Source organism: Sinohyriopsis cumingii, chromosome 12, assembly GCF_028554795.1.
Source record: "Sinohyriopsis cumingii isolate HCF-2022 chromosome 12, ASM2855479v2, whole genome shotgun sequence".
Taxonomy (NCBI): domain Eukaryota; kingdom Metazoa; phylum Mollusca; class Bivalvia; order Unionida; family Unionidae; genus Sinohyriopsis; species Sinohyriopsis cumingii.
This window is the reverse complement of record NC_142972.1, coordinates 87,853,344-87,869,621: the sequence shown is the minus strand read 5'-3', so window position 1 is coordinate 87,869,621 and position 16,278 is coordinate 87,853,344. Positions and strand designations below refer to the sequence as shown.

The 16,278-nt window shown below is 32.9% G+C and overlaps 1 protein-coding gene across 1 annotated transcript in view; it reads right to left on the bottom strand.

The window, feature by feature from the left end:
• Positions 1-2,539: 2,539 nt before the first annotated feature.
• LOC149786924 (uncharacterized) overlaps positions 2,540-16,278 on the bottom strand; it is a 59,577-nt gene continuing 45,838 nt past the window's right edge. The window contains exons 6-7 of the mRNA XM_089975998.1: positions 8,889-8,968; positions 2,540-2,560 (exon numbers count right to left, since the gene is read on the bottom strand). Coding sequence (XP_089832124.1) covers positions 2,540-2,560; positions 8,889-8,968 — 101 coding nt within the window. The remainder of the gene's footprint in view (positions 2,561-8,888; positions 8,969-16,278) is intronic.

The window sequence follows — 16,278 nt, the reverse complement described above, 5'->3', positions numbered from 1 at the left end:
CTTCGGGCATTAGAGTTGAGTTCATATGTATGTGTGAAATGGTACGTTTGTTATGACGAAACAAAAATAGTTTATGCTGATTCTAAAGTTTCCTAAGCTTGATCAATTGTTGATTCATATACCGTGGTTTATTTGACAGGTAACCTAATTATATGCTAAGTTCATCTTTAGATAGGAATGACATAATACTGTGTGTAAATTGTAATTTGTTTGTACACGTATTGTTCAATGTATTTAAAGCTTATATAGGTAAATATTTCTCATCAAAAGTGTAAACACTTTGGGGCAAATATGGCCATAGACTGCATAACCCAGGATGAGGCCAGCAGCAAGTTCATAAAAGATTCAGCAATTTTCATTTTAAACTGCATAACCATTTATGAATCTGGCGCTTCATTAAGTGTAAAGCTTGCCATTTCCTTTAAGAGAAAATATTTTCTGTTATTGTTATCAAGGCTCGAGAAACACCAGAAAATACCCAGATGGCATACATACTAAAGACACAAACAAAATACAGATACCGCAAAGTTCAATTCAAGACACAAGAATGGATTCCACCCAGAGCCTGTCTAAAATCCTACCTTCCACTCCAATCCATGTAACTATGTACGCATGCATGTATGTGAATGTATGTATGTATGTATGTATGTATGTATGTATTGTTACGAATCCATGGTGTTAAAACTAAGTAACATAAAAGGAGTGAATACCAACAAGTTTTATAAAGATCAGCGAATAATGTGTATGCATAGAATTTAATAAATTGTAAATTAAATCCCAAATAAAAATTTTGTTATTTCACAAGTCTTCATGAATAAAATTCTAATTAAATCCAGATATATTCCAAAGAAGACCTACCACTGCTGGTGATGATGAGCCAATAATCTCAACTGAGATTATGTATTGGTTGTCTGGAGTTTGATGATGTACTGACCGTGTTTTGATGTATCAGAATAATATTATCCAGGATGTCCTTGTCTGAATTCACTCTAACTCCAAAGTAATGTTTGTCTCCAAGAATATTATTTAGCAGTTTGTAATTCCAGAGAATAATAACTTGAATAAATAATGCCACCAAAATAAAAACTGAACACATAAATAAGAATGACTCTGCTGAAAAAAATGTTAAGGCAAGTCTGAGTAGATTTTCAAGTAAACAATATTATATAACCCTCTACTTGACTATGGTCACATCTACCATTTTCAGGAAATACTTTGCGAACATAGTGGATTTTTCCATTCTAGAAGTTTATATTGTCAGAATCATGACTATAAATATGTTTTTCATTATCAATGTCCTGAATAGCTAAACCAAATTCATAGAGAAAAGTTAAATTATGTATTATGATTAAGTTAATTATAAAACAGATGTTCTTGGTCAGGCACAACATGTACTTGAATTTGAACAAAGTCAAGTAAAAACTACAATTATACATAAGATACAATCATTAACAAAAGCCAACAAATAATACAAATTAAATATACATAACAGTATGGAATAGTCCATTTATTGATACTGGAACAATAAATCAAAGTAAGGCAACCACATTATCACTTCATATAACCTAACAGGAAAGATAATTGCCCTTAATAAACACATTGACTCTTCTACAGGTCATGATGGCATAAAAAAGATATATGCAGGCGACCCTGGTTTAGCATATGTTTAATGAGATGTGTTGTATTCTATGTCGATTCAAACACTGTTGAAATACTTCATGCATGAAATGTTTTAATTACTTTTAGCTTCATTTAATGATGCTAAGATGATAACTGACTGAGTTACAGATCCCAGATGATGATATAACCTTTCTGGAAGCTGTTCATCATCAAATAAGGGGTTCCAATACCTGGAGAATGTTGACCCTCCCAGAATGTTGGGAGCATATTCCTTTTCCTAATATAGTTTCGCCCTACTACCTCTGAAGATTTATCTTTTCTCTTACTTAAGAAGGTGCTACGACATTTTCATGTACTTTTGGGGGGGGGGCACTTGATGCTAGCTTAGAGACAGCCCTTAATGAGTGTTGCTGCCTTCTTACTAGAAGATATGCTAGTTATCGGGGAAGCATATTTTATCACTATCTGATGCTGAGAAGAATATGTTCTTCCTAATGAGTGGTAACAGCAGCTCTCTCAACGACGGTGCTGTCACTCCCTTATTTATTGGAGGGACACACCTGATTCCACTATTCGAATGTGCAACAGAGGTCTTAGTAGTTTCATAGGGAAAGGTGGAAGAATACACTTCCATCCTACATTTATAAATATTCTTGTTTTTCAGCAAGGTCCTGAATAGTGTCAGACCATACACAGCAAGGTAGACATCAGTGCATTTGTGCGCATTTTATATATCCAGGACATAAAAAGTGAGAGCATGTCTCTTTTGCCGATATCTAAATACAGTTTGTGACATTTGAAATAAAATTTTACAAACAAAGATGATGCAAAATAAGGGAAAATGTTGGCCTTTATCTAGACCACTTACTCTTGAGTGTAAAGCCAGAGGTATAAGAAAGGTACAGAAGGGCCAAAAAAGTTAAACTTGTGCCACAAAGTCCTGAACAGCAATAAACAATTGATTAAATATAAGTTTTCTGTGAGTGTGAATCCTACAGCATATACCAACTTCCATCCTAACAAAGATGAACAGACGCAGTTGTGCCTATCATGTTGAATCTGAATGGGTCGATATATACGTTCCAATTACATTTTGGAAAATGAAGATGGTGCATATGGCATGGACATGGGGCTTTCCGTTCTGGAATGGGTAAACTATACGATAGCGACACGTACATATATTATCCATATTACATTGAACATGTTGACAATTGTTCCAAGATGCTTATAAAGAGGTAAATAATCAAATTATGATTGCTGCTTTAATACTTAGTTCTTAGGTTTTGTCACTTTGATATTTACTGGTTATTTACCAACAGTTATTATCATGGTGATTATGTCAACCACTGAAAAGCACTGTACTGTTAATCTAAATTCAATGGGAAATCCACTGCCAAAACGAAAACTTTTAAATTTAGATGATGTTTCTGCTGTCATATATATAAGACTATAAAACACAAGGACACCGTGATCAAAAGTGCTCTTAAAGCCCACATATTTCCAGTACAAGCAGAGACAAAGATTTAATAATGTTTATGCCCTAAATTAATGTCAACATGTGCTAGTTTTTGTTTTATAATTTACTGTTGCATTTAAGTAATCTTTCATTGTTTGTTTTTGTGTTATGTAACACGGTAGAGCATTTACATGTTCAAAACATTAGGTGCTGTCCAGATTATTATTACAAGTAGTAGTAGGGATAGTAGGAGCAGAAGTAGTATCATTATTATTAAATGAATTATTTTCATTTGTTAAAGATATCAAAGCAAATTCATTGCCATTTAGATTAAAAACTTCAGCTTAGTGAAAATAAAATCGAAACTGGACAGAATAAGTACTTTTAGAAAGTTTTACCAAGGGAACAGTGCCATACAAAACATGTCATAGTAACCTTTAGAAGAAAAGGTAAAGACCATCAATGATATAAAGACAGAGAGGCAGAGAGACAGACAGACAGAGACATTATATGATAGTCAGTTTCATGCAACAACTCTGTGGTGTTAAACTAATTCACAGAAAGTAGCAAACCCAACAAGTTTTGTAAAACATAATAACTAATTCAATTATCACTGTTAGAGAAGTAAAAGTTAAGAGGACCATGTAATATTATGAATTAAATCCAAGATAATTCTTAACGTTCTATCACAAATCCAAAATGAATTCCAGGTAATGAATGTGTTGGAGTACAATTATCCTTGAATTTGCTGAAGTGCAATGTTTTGAATATACTGAATTGTCAACAGTTTAAGAGTGCTAAAGTACCAAGTTTCTTGATGCATCACAATGGCATTGTCCAGAAGGTCTCTGAATGAATTCACAATAATCAAAAAGTGTTTTAGTCCAAACCACAATATCAGCACTTTATTAATTGCAGATTAATTATTTGTTATAAATTAAATTTAAACACAACATTTAATACATGTGTAAACTGATATTAAAACAGGAACACTAATAGGAAATAGGAATCAGAATAACTGTTCAATTTTGCCTTTATATACAGCATTTAACCTGTGTCTATGGACTTGGTACATATAATTTGATGACAAGTACCCTAACATCATGCGAACTCGATCCGATTCCGACATCACTGATGATTGTGTGATTAGATGCAATATTACCTCCACTAACCAAGATTATCACTATTTCATTAACATCCATGTAACTCCTATCATTGTTCAAAACACAAGTACAATATGATCTCACTCAGCGGTGCTCTTAGAACCCAACTGTTTCAACAAGAAAAACGTATTAAAGATATTTACTTGCATACGAATTTATAATTCATTACTGCTATTTTTTATTGTCGCCACTGTACTCTATCATGATGAATCATTCCATGACATTTCCTTTGATTTTAAATTGCTTCAGGAAGAAAATAAATGAAAATTGCACTCTACTTTTAAATTTTCTGTAGTTTACTTTGGTTCATTATTCTGCATTTGCTATATTTAAGTTTGAAATAGCACTGAAATAGTGGGTAACCAGCATGCAATCTGTTTTTGTCCCTCCATCTTGTGCATCGGACTCATACTTTACAGCATTTGCGGAATAAAAAATCACTGCTATCTATATCACCACTTTCACAGCTCATAAAATTTGATATACTTCGTAACACTAAAACATATCACTTTTATCAGCCAGTAATTGTCTAACAAAATTGACTTCTAACAATGAACAGTGCTGGGAATCAGCGATTTGGTATTTTTAGGTATCTTGTATTAAACGTGCATTTGTAAAACTTCTTCGATGCAGGGTTTAAACAACGCCAGGATGCTTTTTTCAGGGCCAATCATGCCAATTAAATTTAATTTAACAACCATTCATGTTAAGTCAAGGAATCCAGTTGTGAAAACAGTTAAGAAAAAAGATGCAATGTGACAAATGGTACGTTTTCTTGCATGACTAATATAGTAAGAAGCACTTTAAAGGTGAATGGCTGAATAACAGGTGTATAATGCAAAGACAATATTTTTGTATTTGCAGATTTCAATTAATTTGTGGGAGTTCTTGTTCACCACTGGCTTCCAAGCGCATGAATTCATACAAAACTTCAATGATTCACACAATCGCATGTCCAAGCAGCATCTCTGGCAATGTATATTTTGATGATATCTTCATGCTCTAAGCCCATTTATCGATTATATTGGGATTGGACATCTTCGTGACACAAGCCTATTTACTCAATTTCATTACATGGGGGATTGACTTCTTCATGATGCAATTTTATTTAGCAAATTTGATAAAATAACTCTGTGCAGATATACACCATAGCTTTTAAGCAAGCCATTTCGAAATTCTTCTTAAGGGAAATTATCAACCTGCAAAAACTACATATATCTGTCAGGGTTTTATACATACTGACCAACTTTGGTCCACCTACCCTCCCTCATCCTCTCTCTCTCTCTCTCTCTCTCTCTCTCTCTCTCTCTATATATATATATATATATATATATATATATATATATATATATTCACACGGACCAATCACTGTCATCTCTACATGATACAACTATCCCTATCTTGATTTTATTTTATACAAACTGACCAAACATTATTCTCTATCTTGGTGTTATACACTGACCATGCCTGGTCCACATACAATATTTATTTCTATCTTGATTGTATACACACTGGCCAACAATGGTCCAAACGTCAGATACATCTCGATCATAATTTGATACACTGACCAATCATGGTCAATATGCCAGATTTATCTCCTTGAATCTATACACTGACCAGTTATAGTCCAGATCTTAAATGTATCTCTATTAGCCTTTTGTTAAACTCACCATGAATCAAAGCATAAATTTTACTTTCATTGCATGATGTCTGTAGTCTCCAAAAAAAACCACAATATACTTAATGTCTTCTCATACATACAACATTCTCATAGTTAGCCCCATATCACTCATACTGCATTGATGATTTCCAATGCATATGTAATAAACGTAGTAATAGGACAGGTGGCTTGTGCATGACATTTATGTTTTAATATGCTGTGGCAGTTACCAGCTATAACGTTTGTAATTAAAACCTCAAATATGGCAGCAAGCTCAATTATTCATCCATTATGAATCCAACGGAAGTAATACTAAATGAAAGATCATATTAAAATATACTGAAATAAGACCTAACTTGATTGGTAATGACATCTGTTTATTTTATCGCTCGTTTTGAATTGAGGTTTTCTTTTATATAAATCTTTACCTAAATTTTCATGTTGAACATGGTTAGCGACACATCTGTAAAGTCTATAACAGCAGAGATGTGTACCTTTTTTCTATCCATCACACGATAATAATTAATGTAAGTAGCCAGATTAATATATACTCATGCTTGAATATTATTCTACTTTGTTTGTAAGTATGGAATTAATATGTACATAACTGCTTGTGTGTGTGTATGTGTGTGAGAGAGAGAGGGAGAGAGAGAGAAGCGGGAGGGGTGGGTAGAGACTCACCCGAACTGGGGAGAAACAGGAAGTGTGGATAAGTTTCCAGACTGAGTGTGTGGGGATGTTTCATTGTATTAGTGTATTTTCCATTGGTATTAGGGACATAAGTACAGGTCACATGGGAGATTGATCTTGTTTGTGTGAGTCTAAACATGTCCTAATTTTCATTAATGATAATAATATCAACAACTATAAACAAATACATACAACAGCAAAAGTATACCAAATAATTATAAACATATATGATTTGCTAACTAGATACAGGTAAGGACAGACCAGAGTAAGTAAATATTGAAATCTCGTACTTCATTACTCATGTTAAATACCTCCCTTCGGTTGGAACCCACGAGTGGAAGAATTTCGAGTTAATTCATTTGATAGCAAATTTTAACATGATGATTTATTTCAAAATGGTCTTCTACATTGAGTAATTTTAGTTGAATTGAATGGTGGATTGGTATCTTTTCTATTAATGTGTAATATGGCCATGCTAGGACTCTTCCTATTTTGCAATTTTTGATTTGGTAGGAGCACTTATAAAGAAAGTCATTTTTTTAGTTTTGGTTTTTAATACTAGGAACAATAACAGCATGTAAAGGGATGTGAGCATGATTAGTCGATTTTCGGTATGATTGCTGCAGAATTACACAAGTGTTAAAACGCCAATCTCATTAGTATATAAGAAAAGTTAAAATACATTTAAGTATTGAATAAGTTTGCTTTCATTTATTAAAATTATTCTTCAACAGCCCGATAATTTAAGCATGATACAATTAATATTAAGTTTTGAGATATCCTTATCTTGACTAAATTACTGAAATTACATCTGCTGAGTGTGGTGGGTGGTGTATTGTTTTGCATTGTATTTATTGGTTACTGCATTTGTATGGGTAAGTACAAACTAGTGTTTTTGGATGTAAATACTGCACGACCTTGGGAGTGCATTATATCCATCCGATGAAACGAGTTCATATTTTCCAATACAAATGTAGTAACCTTTTTATTATATGCTCATTTTGGTACTGTACCTAATGCTTAATTATATAAACAAAATACACTACAAGAAAAAAGTAACTGAATGTATGCCGTGTTCCAAACTAATATACAAGATTCTCCATTACACAAAAATTATTACTGCGCACATAACTCCGCCCAGATAAATTTGAAATTAGTCACGCTCTACATAACTTTCGAAAAAATGGCGTGTCTAGTTAAAATTGAAATCTGGAGTCATTTTGTGAATGAATGCGCACTGCAACAACTTTCCATTTGATCTGGAATGAATAGATTTTGGTATTGTTTTCAATTATACGAAACTTCGTGATTATGGACTGGATTTATATGTGACAATTCCACAAAGAAATACATCGGATTGAAGAAGCGAGTGAGAAGCGTGTTGACATCTGCAAATGCGCTTCTGTTTCTGTCACTGAATGTTTGCAATCATAATGTGGGGAAAATATGCAGTCTTTCAATTGAAATTATCAAGAAGACATTTAATGCTTATTTCATTTTGAGTGCAGTAAGGAGGATGCAATTGCACTTAATATATTTGAAATTGCAGTACAATTTTGTAATGTGTAATCAAGATTGAGAATCTATGACATGGCTCATGTAATTCGGATCTGCAGAACTAAGAAAGTAAATTTTGAAGAATTTCAGACAGTAAAACTGTAAGTATATTTTTTGCCATTCTTAATACCAGCTAAAGAAGACAGTTTATCCCGTGTCACGTTTATGTTATTTTGTAAGGACCCTTTCTGGCGTCAACTGTATAGCTAACCTAAATCTGAAACATTGTATCAAAAAAGTTAATGCGGAATGTGCCAAAGCAGCGGGAATGTGGCAGTCCACGAAACATCTGCTTTACTTCATTCAGAAACAAATTTAATCAAGCAAGCCTTAAAGCGCCTGCTACGTGAGTATACATGATTTGTTTACAAATCAATAGTGCAAGTGTCTGCGTCTATTGTTTGTTTGCAATATATAGTAGTTCCTTTATGCACGTGAATGCAATATGAAGGTGTGCATTATAGTACAATATTGAATGAAGCTGACAATGTAAAGTTAACGGAGAATAAAATGAGTATATACTAAGAATCATATATGGACTTCTTAAATCTTCTGACTGTACAGGGTTGTGCACTGTCCTATGAATTAAATATGGAATATTTACATCCACTGACTATACTGAGTTGTATACTGTTTACATTTTATATATTACATCTAGACTAGCTACATCAGATTATACCGACTATAGTGGGTTGTGAAGAGTCTGTGTTGTATAAATCGCATATTTACTACTTACATTTACCTGTCCCATTTTGGCTGGTGTCTCCGCAGTGACAAGTTCTATTCTTCTGTTGCTCCTTATGGCTTCTGGGTTTTTATCTCCTTTACAGAAAACAAAATGGTCATAGTTTTAGCAATACCATCAACATATTGAATTTGAAACAGGGTATTAATTAAAGACATTAAAAGATGCAATAAGAACACAAATGCAGACTGTTGGTGCATGCTTATCATGGCTGGATCACATGCGTAGTCAGACCAAAGTTATTTGCATATAGTTTGTTGCATTGCTAGCCAGTTTCTTTATCATCGAACACTCTGCAAGATATCAGATTCGAAATGGTACATGGATTTCCTATAGTATTATACTTTAAGATTTCTGCTTTATAAAATAAAAACAACTTGTCACCTTTATTGTCTTGCTGGTTTGCATTAACTCAAATGTTCTATGCATCTTTTGTAAACATCCCGAAAAATGTTTATATTCCTTAACCCATTTCCTTGAGTAATCAATCCTAATGTTTGGCTAATTTTCTTCGGGCATTAGAGTTGAGTTCATATGTATGTGTGAAATGGTACGTTTGTTATGACGAAACAAAAATAGTTTATGCTGATTCTAAAGTTTCCTAAGCTTGATCAATTGTTGATTCATATACCGTGGTTTATTTAACAGGTAACCTAATTATATGCTAAGTTCATCTTTAGATAGGAATGACATAATACTGTGTGTAAATTGTAATTTGTTTGTACACGTATTGTTCAATGTATTTAAAGCTTATATAGGTAAATATTTCTCATCAAAAGTGTAAACACTTTGGGGCAAATATGGCCATAGACTGCATAACCCAGGATGAGGCCAGCAGCAAGTTCATAAAAGATTCAGCAATTTTCATTTTAAACTGCATAACCATTTATGAATCTGGCGCTTCATTAAGTGTAAAGCTTGCCATTTCCTTTAAGAGAAAATATTTTCTGTTATTGTTATCAAGGCTCGAGAAACACCAGAAAATACCCAGATGGCATACATACTAAAGACACAAACAAAATACAGATACCGCAAAGTTCAATTCAAGACACAAGAATGGATTCCACCCAGAGCCTGCCTAAAATCCTACCTTCCATTCCAATCCATGTAACTATGTACGCATGCATGTATGTGAATGTATGTATGTATGTATGTATGTATGTATGTATTGTTACGAATCCATGGTGTTAAAACTAAGTAACATAAAAGGAGTGAATACCAACAAGTTTTATAAAGATCAGCGAATAATGTGTATGCATAGAATTTAATAAATTGTAAATTAAATCCCAAATAAAAATTTTGTTATTTCACAAGTCTTCATGAATAAAATTCTAATTAAATCCAGATATATTCCAAAGAAGACCTACCACTGCTGGTGATGATGAGCCAATAATCTCAACTGAGATTATGTATTGGTTGTCTGGAGTTTGATGATGTACTGACCGTGTTTTGATGTATCAGAATAATATTATCCAGGATGTCCTTGTCTGAATTCACTCTAACTCCAAAGTAATGTTTGTCTCCAAGAATATTATTTAGCAGTTTGTAATTCCAGAGAATAATAACTTGAATAAATAATGCCACCAAAATAAAAACTGAACACATAAATAAGAATGACTCTGCTGAAAAAAATGTTAAGGCAAGTCTGAGTAGATTTTCAAGTAAACAATATTATATAACCCTCTACTTGACTATGGTCACATCTACCATTTTCAGGAAATACTTTGCGAACATAGTGGATTTTTCCATTCTAGAAGTTTATATTGTCAGAATCATGACTATAAATATGTTTTTCATTATCAATGTCCTGAATAGCTAAACCAAATTCATAGAGAAAAGTTAAATTATGTATTATGATTAAGTTAATTATAAAACAGATGTTCTTGGTCAGGTACAACATGTACTTGAATTTGAACAAAGTCAAGTAAAAACTACAATTATACATAAGATACAATCATTAACAAAAGCCAACAAATAATACAAATTAAATATACATAACAGTATGGAATAGTCCATTTATTGATACTGGAACAATAAATCAAAGTAAGGCAACCACATTATCACTTCATATAACCTAACAGGAAAGATAATTGCCCTTAATAAACACATTGACTCTTCTACAGGTCATGATGGCATAAAAAAGATATATGCAGGCGACCCTGGTTTAGCATATGTTTAATGAGATGTGTTGTATTCTATGTCGATTCAAACACTGTTGAAATACTTCATGCATGAAATGTTTTAATTACTTTTAGCTTCATTTAATGATGCTAAGATGATAACTGACTGAGTTACAGATCCCAGATGATGATATAACCTTTCTGGAAGCTGTTCATCATCAAATAAGGGGTTCCAATACCTGGAGAATGTTGACCCTCCCAGAATGTTGGGAGCATATTCCTTTTCCTAATATAGTTTCGCCCTACTACCTCTGAAGATTTATCTTTTCTCTTACTTAAGAAGGTGCTACGACATTTTCATGTACTTTTTGGGGGGGGGGCACTTGATGCTAGCTTAGAGACAGCCCTTAATGAGTGTTGCTGCCTTCTTACTAGAAGATATGCTAGTTATCGGGGAAGCATATTTTATCACTATCTGATGCTGAGAAGAATATGTTCTTCCTAATGAGTGGTAACAGCAGCTCTCTCAACGACGGTGCTGTCACTCCCTTATTTATTGGAGGGACACACCTGATTCCACTATTCGAATGTGCAACAGAGGTCTTAGTAGTTTCATAGGGAAAGGTGGAAGAATACACTTCCATCCTACATTTATAAATATTCTTGTTTTTCAGCAAGGTCCTGAATAGTGTCAGACCATACACAGCAAGGTAGACATCAGTGCATTTGTGCGCATTTTATATATCCAGGACATAAAAAGTGAGAGCATGTCTCTTTTGCCGATATCTAAATACAGTTTGTGACATTTGAAATAAAATTTTACAAACAAAGATGATGCAAAATAAGGGAAAATGTTGGCCTTTATCTAGACCACTTACTCTTGAGTGTAAAGCCAGAGGTATAAGAAAGGTACAGAAGGGCCAAAAAAGTTAAACTTGTGCCACAAAGTCCTGAACAGCAATAAACAATTGATTAAATATAAGTTTTCTGTGAGTGTGAATCCTACAGCATATACCAACTTCCATCCTAACAAAGATGAACAGACGCAGTTGTGCCTATCATGTTGAATCTGAATGGGTCGATATATACGTTCCAATTACATTTTGGAAAATGAAGATGGTGCATATGGCATGGACATGGGGCTTTCCGTTCTGGAATGGGTAAACTATACGATAGCGACACGTACATATATTATCCATATTACATTGAACATGTTGACAATTGTTCCAAGATGCTTATAAAGAGGTAAATAATCAAATTATGATTGCTGCTTTAATACTTAGTTCTTAGGTTTTGTCACTTTGATATTTACTGGTTATTTACCAACAGTTATTATCATGGTGATTATGTCAACCACTGAAAAGCACTGTACTGTTAATCTAAATTCAATGGGAAATCCACTGCCAAAACGAAAACTTTTAAATTTAGATGATGTTTCTGCTGTCATATATATAAGACTATAAAACACAAGGACACCGTGATCAAAAGTGCTCTTAAAGCCCACATATTTCCAGTACAAGCAGAGACAAAGATTTAATAATGTTTATGCCCTAAATTAATGTCAACATGTGCTAGTTTTTGTTTTATAATTTACTGTTGCATTTAAGTAATCTTTCATTGTTTGTTTTTGTGTTATGTAACACGGTAGAGCATTTACATGTTCAAAACATTAGGTGCTGTCCAGATTATTATTACAAGTAGTAGTAGGGATAGTAGGAGCAGAAGTAGTATCATTATTATTAAATGAATTATTTTCATTTGTTAAAGATATCAAAGCAAATTCATTGCCATTTAGATTAAAAACTTCAGCTTAGTGAAAATAAAATCGAAACTGGACAGAATAAGTACTTTTAGAAAGTTTTACCAAGGGAACAGTGCCATACAAAACATGTCATAGTAACCTTTAGAAGAAAAGGTAAAGACCATCAATGATATAAAGACAGAGAGGCAGAGAGACAGACAGACAGAGACATTATATGATAGTCAGTTTCATGCAACAACTCTGTGGTGTTAAACTAATTCACAGAAAGTAGCAAACCCAACAAGTTTTGTAAAACATAATAACTAATTCAATTATCACTGTTAGAGAAGTAAAAGTTAAGAGGACCATGTAATATTATGAATTAAATCCAAGATAATTCTTAACGTTCTATCACAAATCCAAAATGAATTCCAGGTAATGAATGTGTTGGAGTACAATTATCCTTGAATTTGCTGAAGTGCAATGTTTTGAATATACTGAATTGTCAACAGTTTAAGAGTGCTAAAGTACCAAGTTTCTTGATGCATCACAATGGCATTGTCCAGAAGGTCTCTGAATGAATTCACAATAATCAAAAAGTGTTTTAGTCCAAACCACAATATCAGCACTTTATTAATTGCAGATTAATTATTTGTTATAAATTAAATTTAAACACAACATTTAATACATGTGTAAACTGATATTAAAACAGGAACACTAATAGGAAATAGGAATCAGAATAACTGTTCAATTTTGCCTTTATATACAGCATTTAACCTGTGTCTATGGACTTGGTACATATAATTTGATGACAAGTACCCTAACATCATGCGAACTCGATCCGATTCCGACATCACTGATGATTGTGTGATTAGATGCAATATTACCTCCACTAACCAAGATTATCACTATTTCATTAACATCCATGTAACTCCTATCATTGTTCAAAACACAAGTACAATATGATCTCACTCAGCGGTGCTCTTAGAACCCAACTGTTTCAACAAGAAAAACGTATTAAAGATATTTACTTGCATACGAATTTATAATTCATTACTGCTATTTTTTATTGTCGCCACTGTACTCTATCATGATGAATCATTCCATGACATTTCCTTTGATTTTAAATTGCTTCAGGAAGAAAATAAATGAAAATTGCACTCTACTTTTAAATTTTCTGTAGTTTACTTTGGTTCATTATTCTGCATTTGCTATATTTAAGTTTGAAATAGCACTGAAATAGTGGGTAACCAGCATGCAATCTGTTTTTGTCCCTCCATCTTGTGCATCGGACTCATACTTTACAGCATTTGCGGAATAAAAAATCACTGCTATCTATATCACCACTTTCACAGCTCATAAAATTTGATATACTTCGTAACACTAAAACATATCACTTTTATCAGCCAGTAATTGTCTAACAAAATTGACTTCTAACAATGAACAGTGCTGGGAATCAGCGATTTGGTATTTTTAGGTATCTTGTATTAAACGTGCATTTGTAAAACTTCTTCGATGCAGGGTTTAAACAACGCCAGGATGCTTTTTTCAGGGCCAATCATGCCAATTAAATTTAATTTAACAACCATTCATGTTAAGTCAAGGAATCCAGTTGTGAAAACAGTTAAGAAAAAAGATGCAATGTGACAAATGGTACGTTTTCTTGCATGACTAATATAGTAAGAAGCACTTTAAAGGTGAATGGCTGAATAACAGGTGTATAATGCAAAGACAATATTTTTGTATTTGCAGATTTCAATTAATTTGTGGGAGTTCTTGTTCACCACTGGCTTCCAAGCGCATGAATTCATACAAAACTTCAATGATTCACACAATCGCATGTCCAAGCAGCATCTCTGGCAATGTATATTTTGATGATATCTTCATGCTCTAAGCCCATTTATCGATTATATTGGGATTGGACATCTTCGTGACACAAGCCTATTTACTCAATTTCATTACATGGGGGATTGACTTCTTCATGATGCAATTTTATTTAGCAAATTTGATAAAATAACTCTGTGCAGATATACACCATAGCTTTTAAGCAAGCCATTTCGAAATTCTTCTTAAGGGAAATTATCAACCTGCAAAAACTACATATATCTGTCAGGGTTTTATACATACTGACCAACTTTGGTCCACCTACCCTCCCTCATCCTCTCTCTCTCTCTCTCTCTCTCTCTCTCTCTCTCTATATATATATATATAGATATATATATATATATATATATATATATATATATATATATATATATATATATATATATATATATTCACACGGACCAATCACTGTCATCTCTACATGATACAACTATCCCTATCTTGATTTTATTTTATACAAACTGACCAAACATTATTCTCTATCTTGGTGTTATACACTGACCATGCCTGGTCCACATACAATATTTATTTCTATCTTGATTGTATACACACTGGCCAACAATGGTCCAAACGTCAGATACATCTCGATCATAATTTGATACACTGACCAATCATGGTCAATATGCCAGATTTATCTCCTTGAATCTATACACTGACCAGTTATAGTCCAGATCTTAAATGTATCTCTATTAGCCTTTTGTTAAACTCACCATGAATCAAAGCATAAATTTTACTTTCATTGCATGATGTCTGTAGTCTCCAAAAAAAACCACAATATACTTAATGTCTTCTCATACATACAACGGCATTCTTGTCTTCACACACACACACGAAGATATTTTAATTTTTTTTAATATTCCCCGTACATAAGTCATGGGTCAGGAAGCAATCACATGGACTACCCAACACTTACTTGATTCTAAAAATATCTTGTTTTCTGTATAAAGTTTCAATCAGCTGATATTTTTACAATAGGAAAAGAGGACAACCTATATATATATATATATATATATATATATATATATATATATATATATATATATATATATATATATAGAGAGAGAGAGAGAGAGAGAGAGAGAGAGAGAGAGAGAGAGAGAGAGAGATATTAAGAAAGAAAAGTATTGAAAGTTTAAGTATACAATAAGTATATGTATCAATCTTATTAACATAGTTTCTGATGATAAAAACAAAATATAACCAAGAGATAAATCGAGATTGTAGATAAATCAACTGATTTTTATAAATATATATAAGCCATTTCAATCAATAGGCAGAAAATATAACCGTGCTATACTGATAAGTTAATAAATTTGTTTATTAACATTGCAGCTTATTCTTTCTTTTGAGTAATTCCATCTAGAATATGTAGTATACTTTAAACAAGTTTTTAAGGAAAGGTAGAGAAGGACGTGTTATTTCAGCATGAATCACGGTCCAAAATATATATGTATCTTTTAGATATCAGCAATATAAAATTAATTACATTGCCTAATTCTAACATACCCAACATTATTCCTTTAAGTGAAATGTAGAAAGTAGGTTAGTATTATTTGACTGGCTAAAATCCAGTCATCACATCAGCAGCAAGGCACAGTAGAGTCCCCAAAATGAACAACAATTACGACAGCCACCCGAAGGT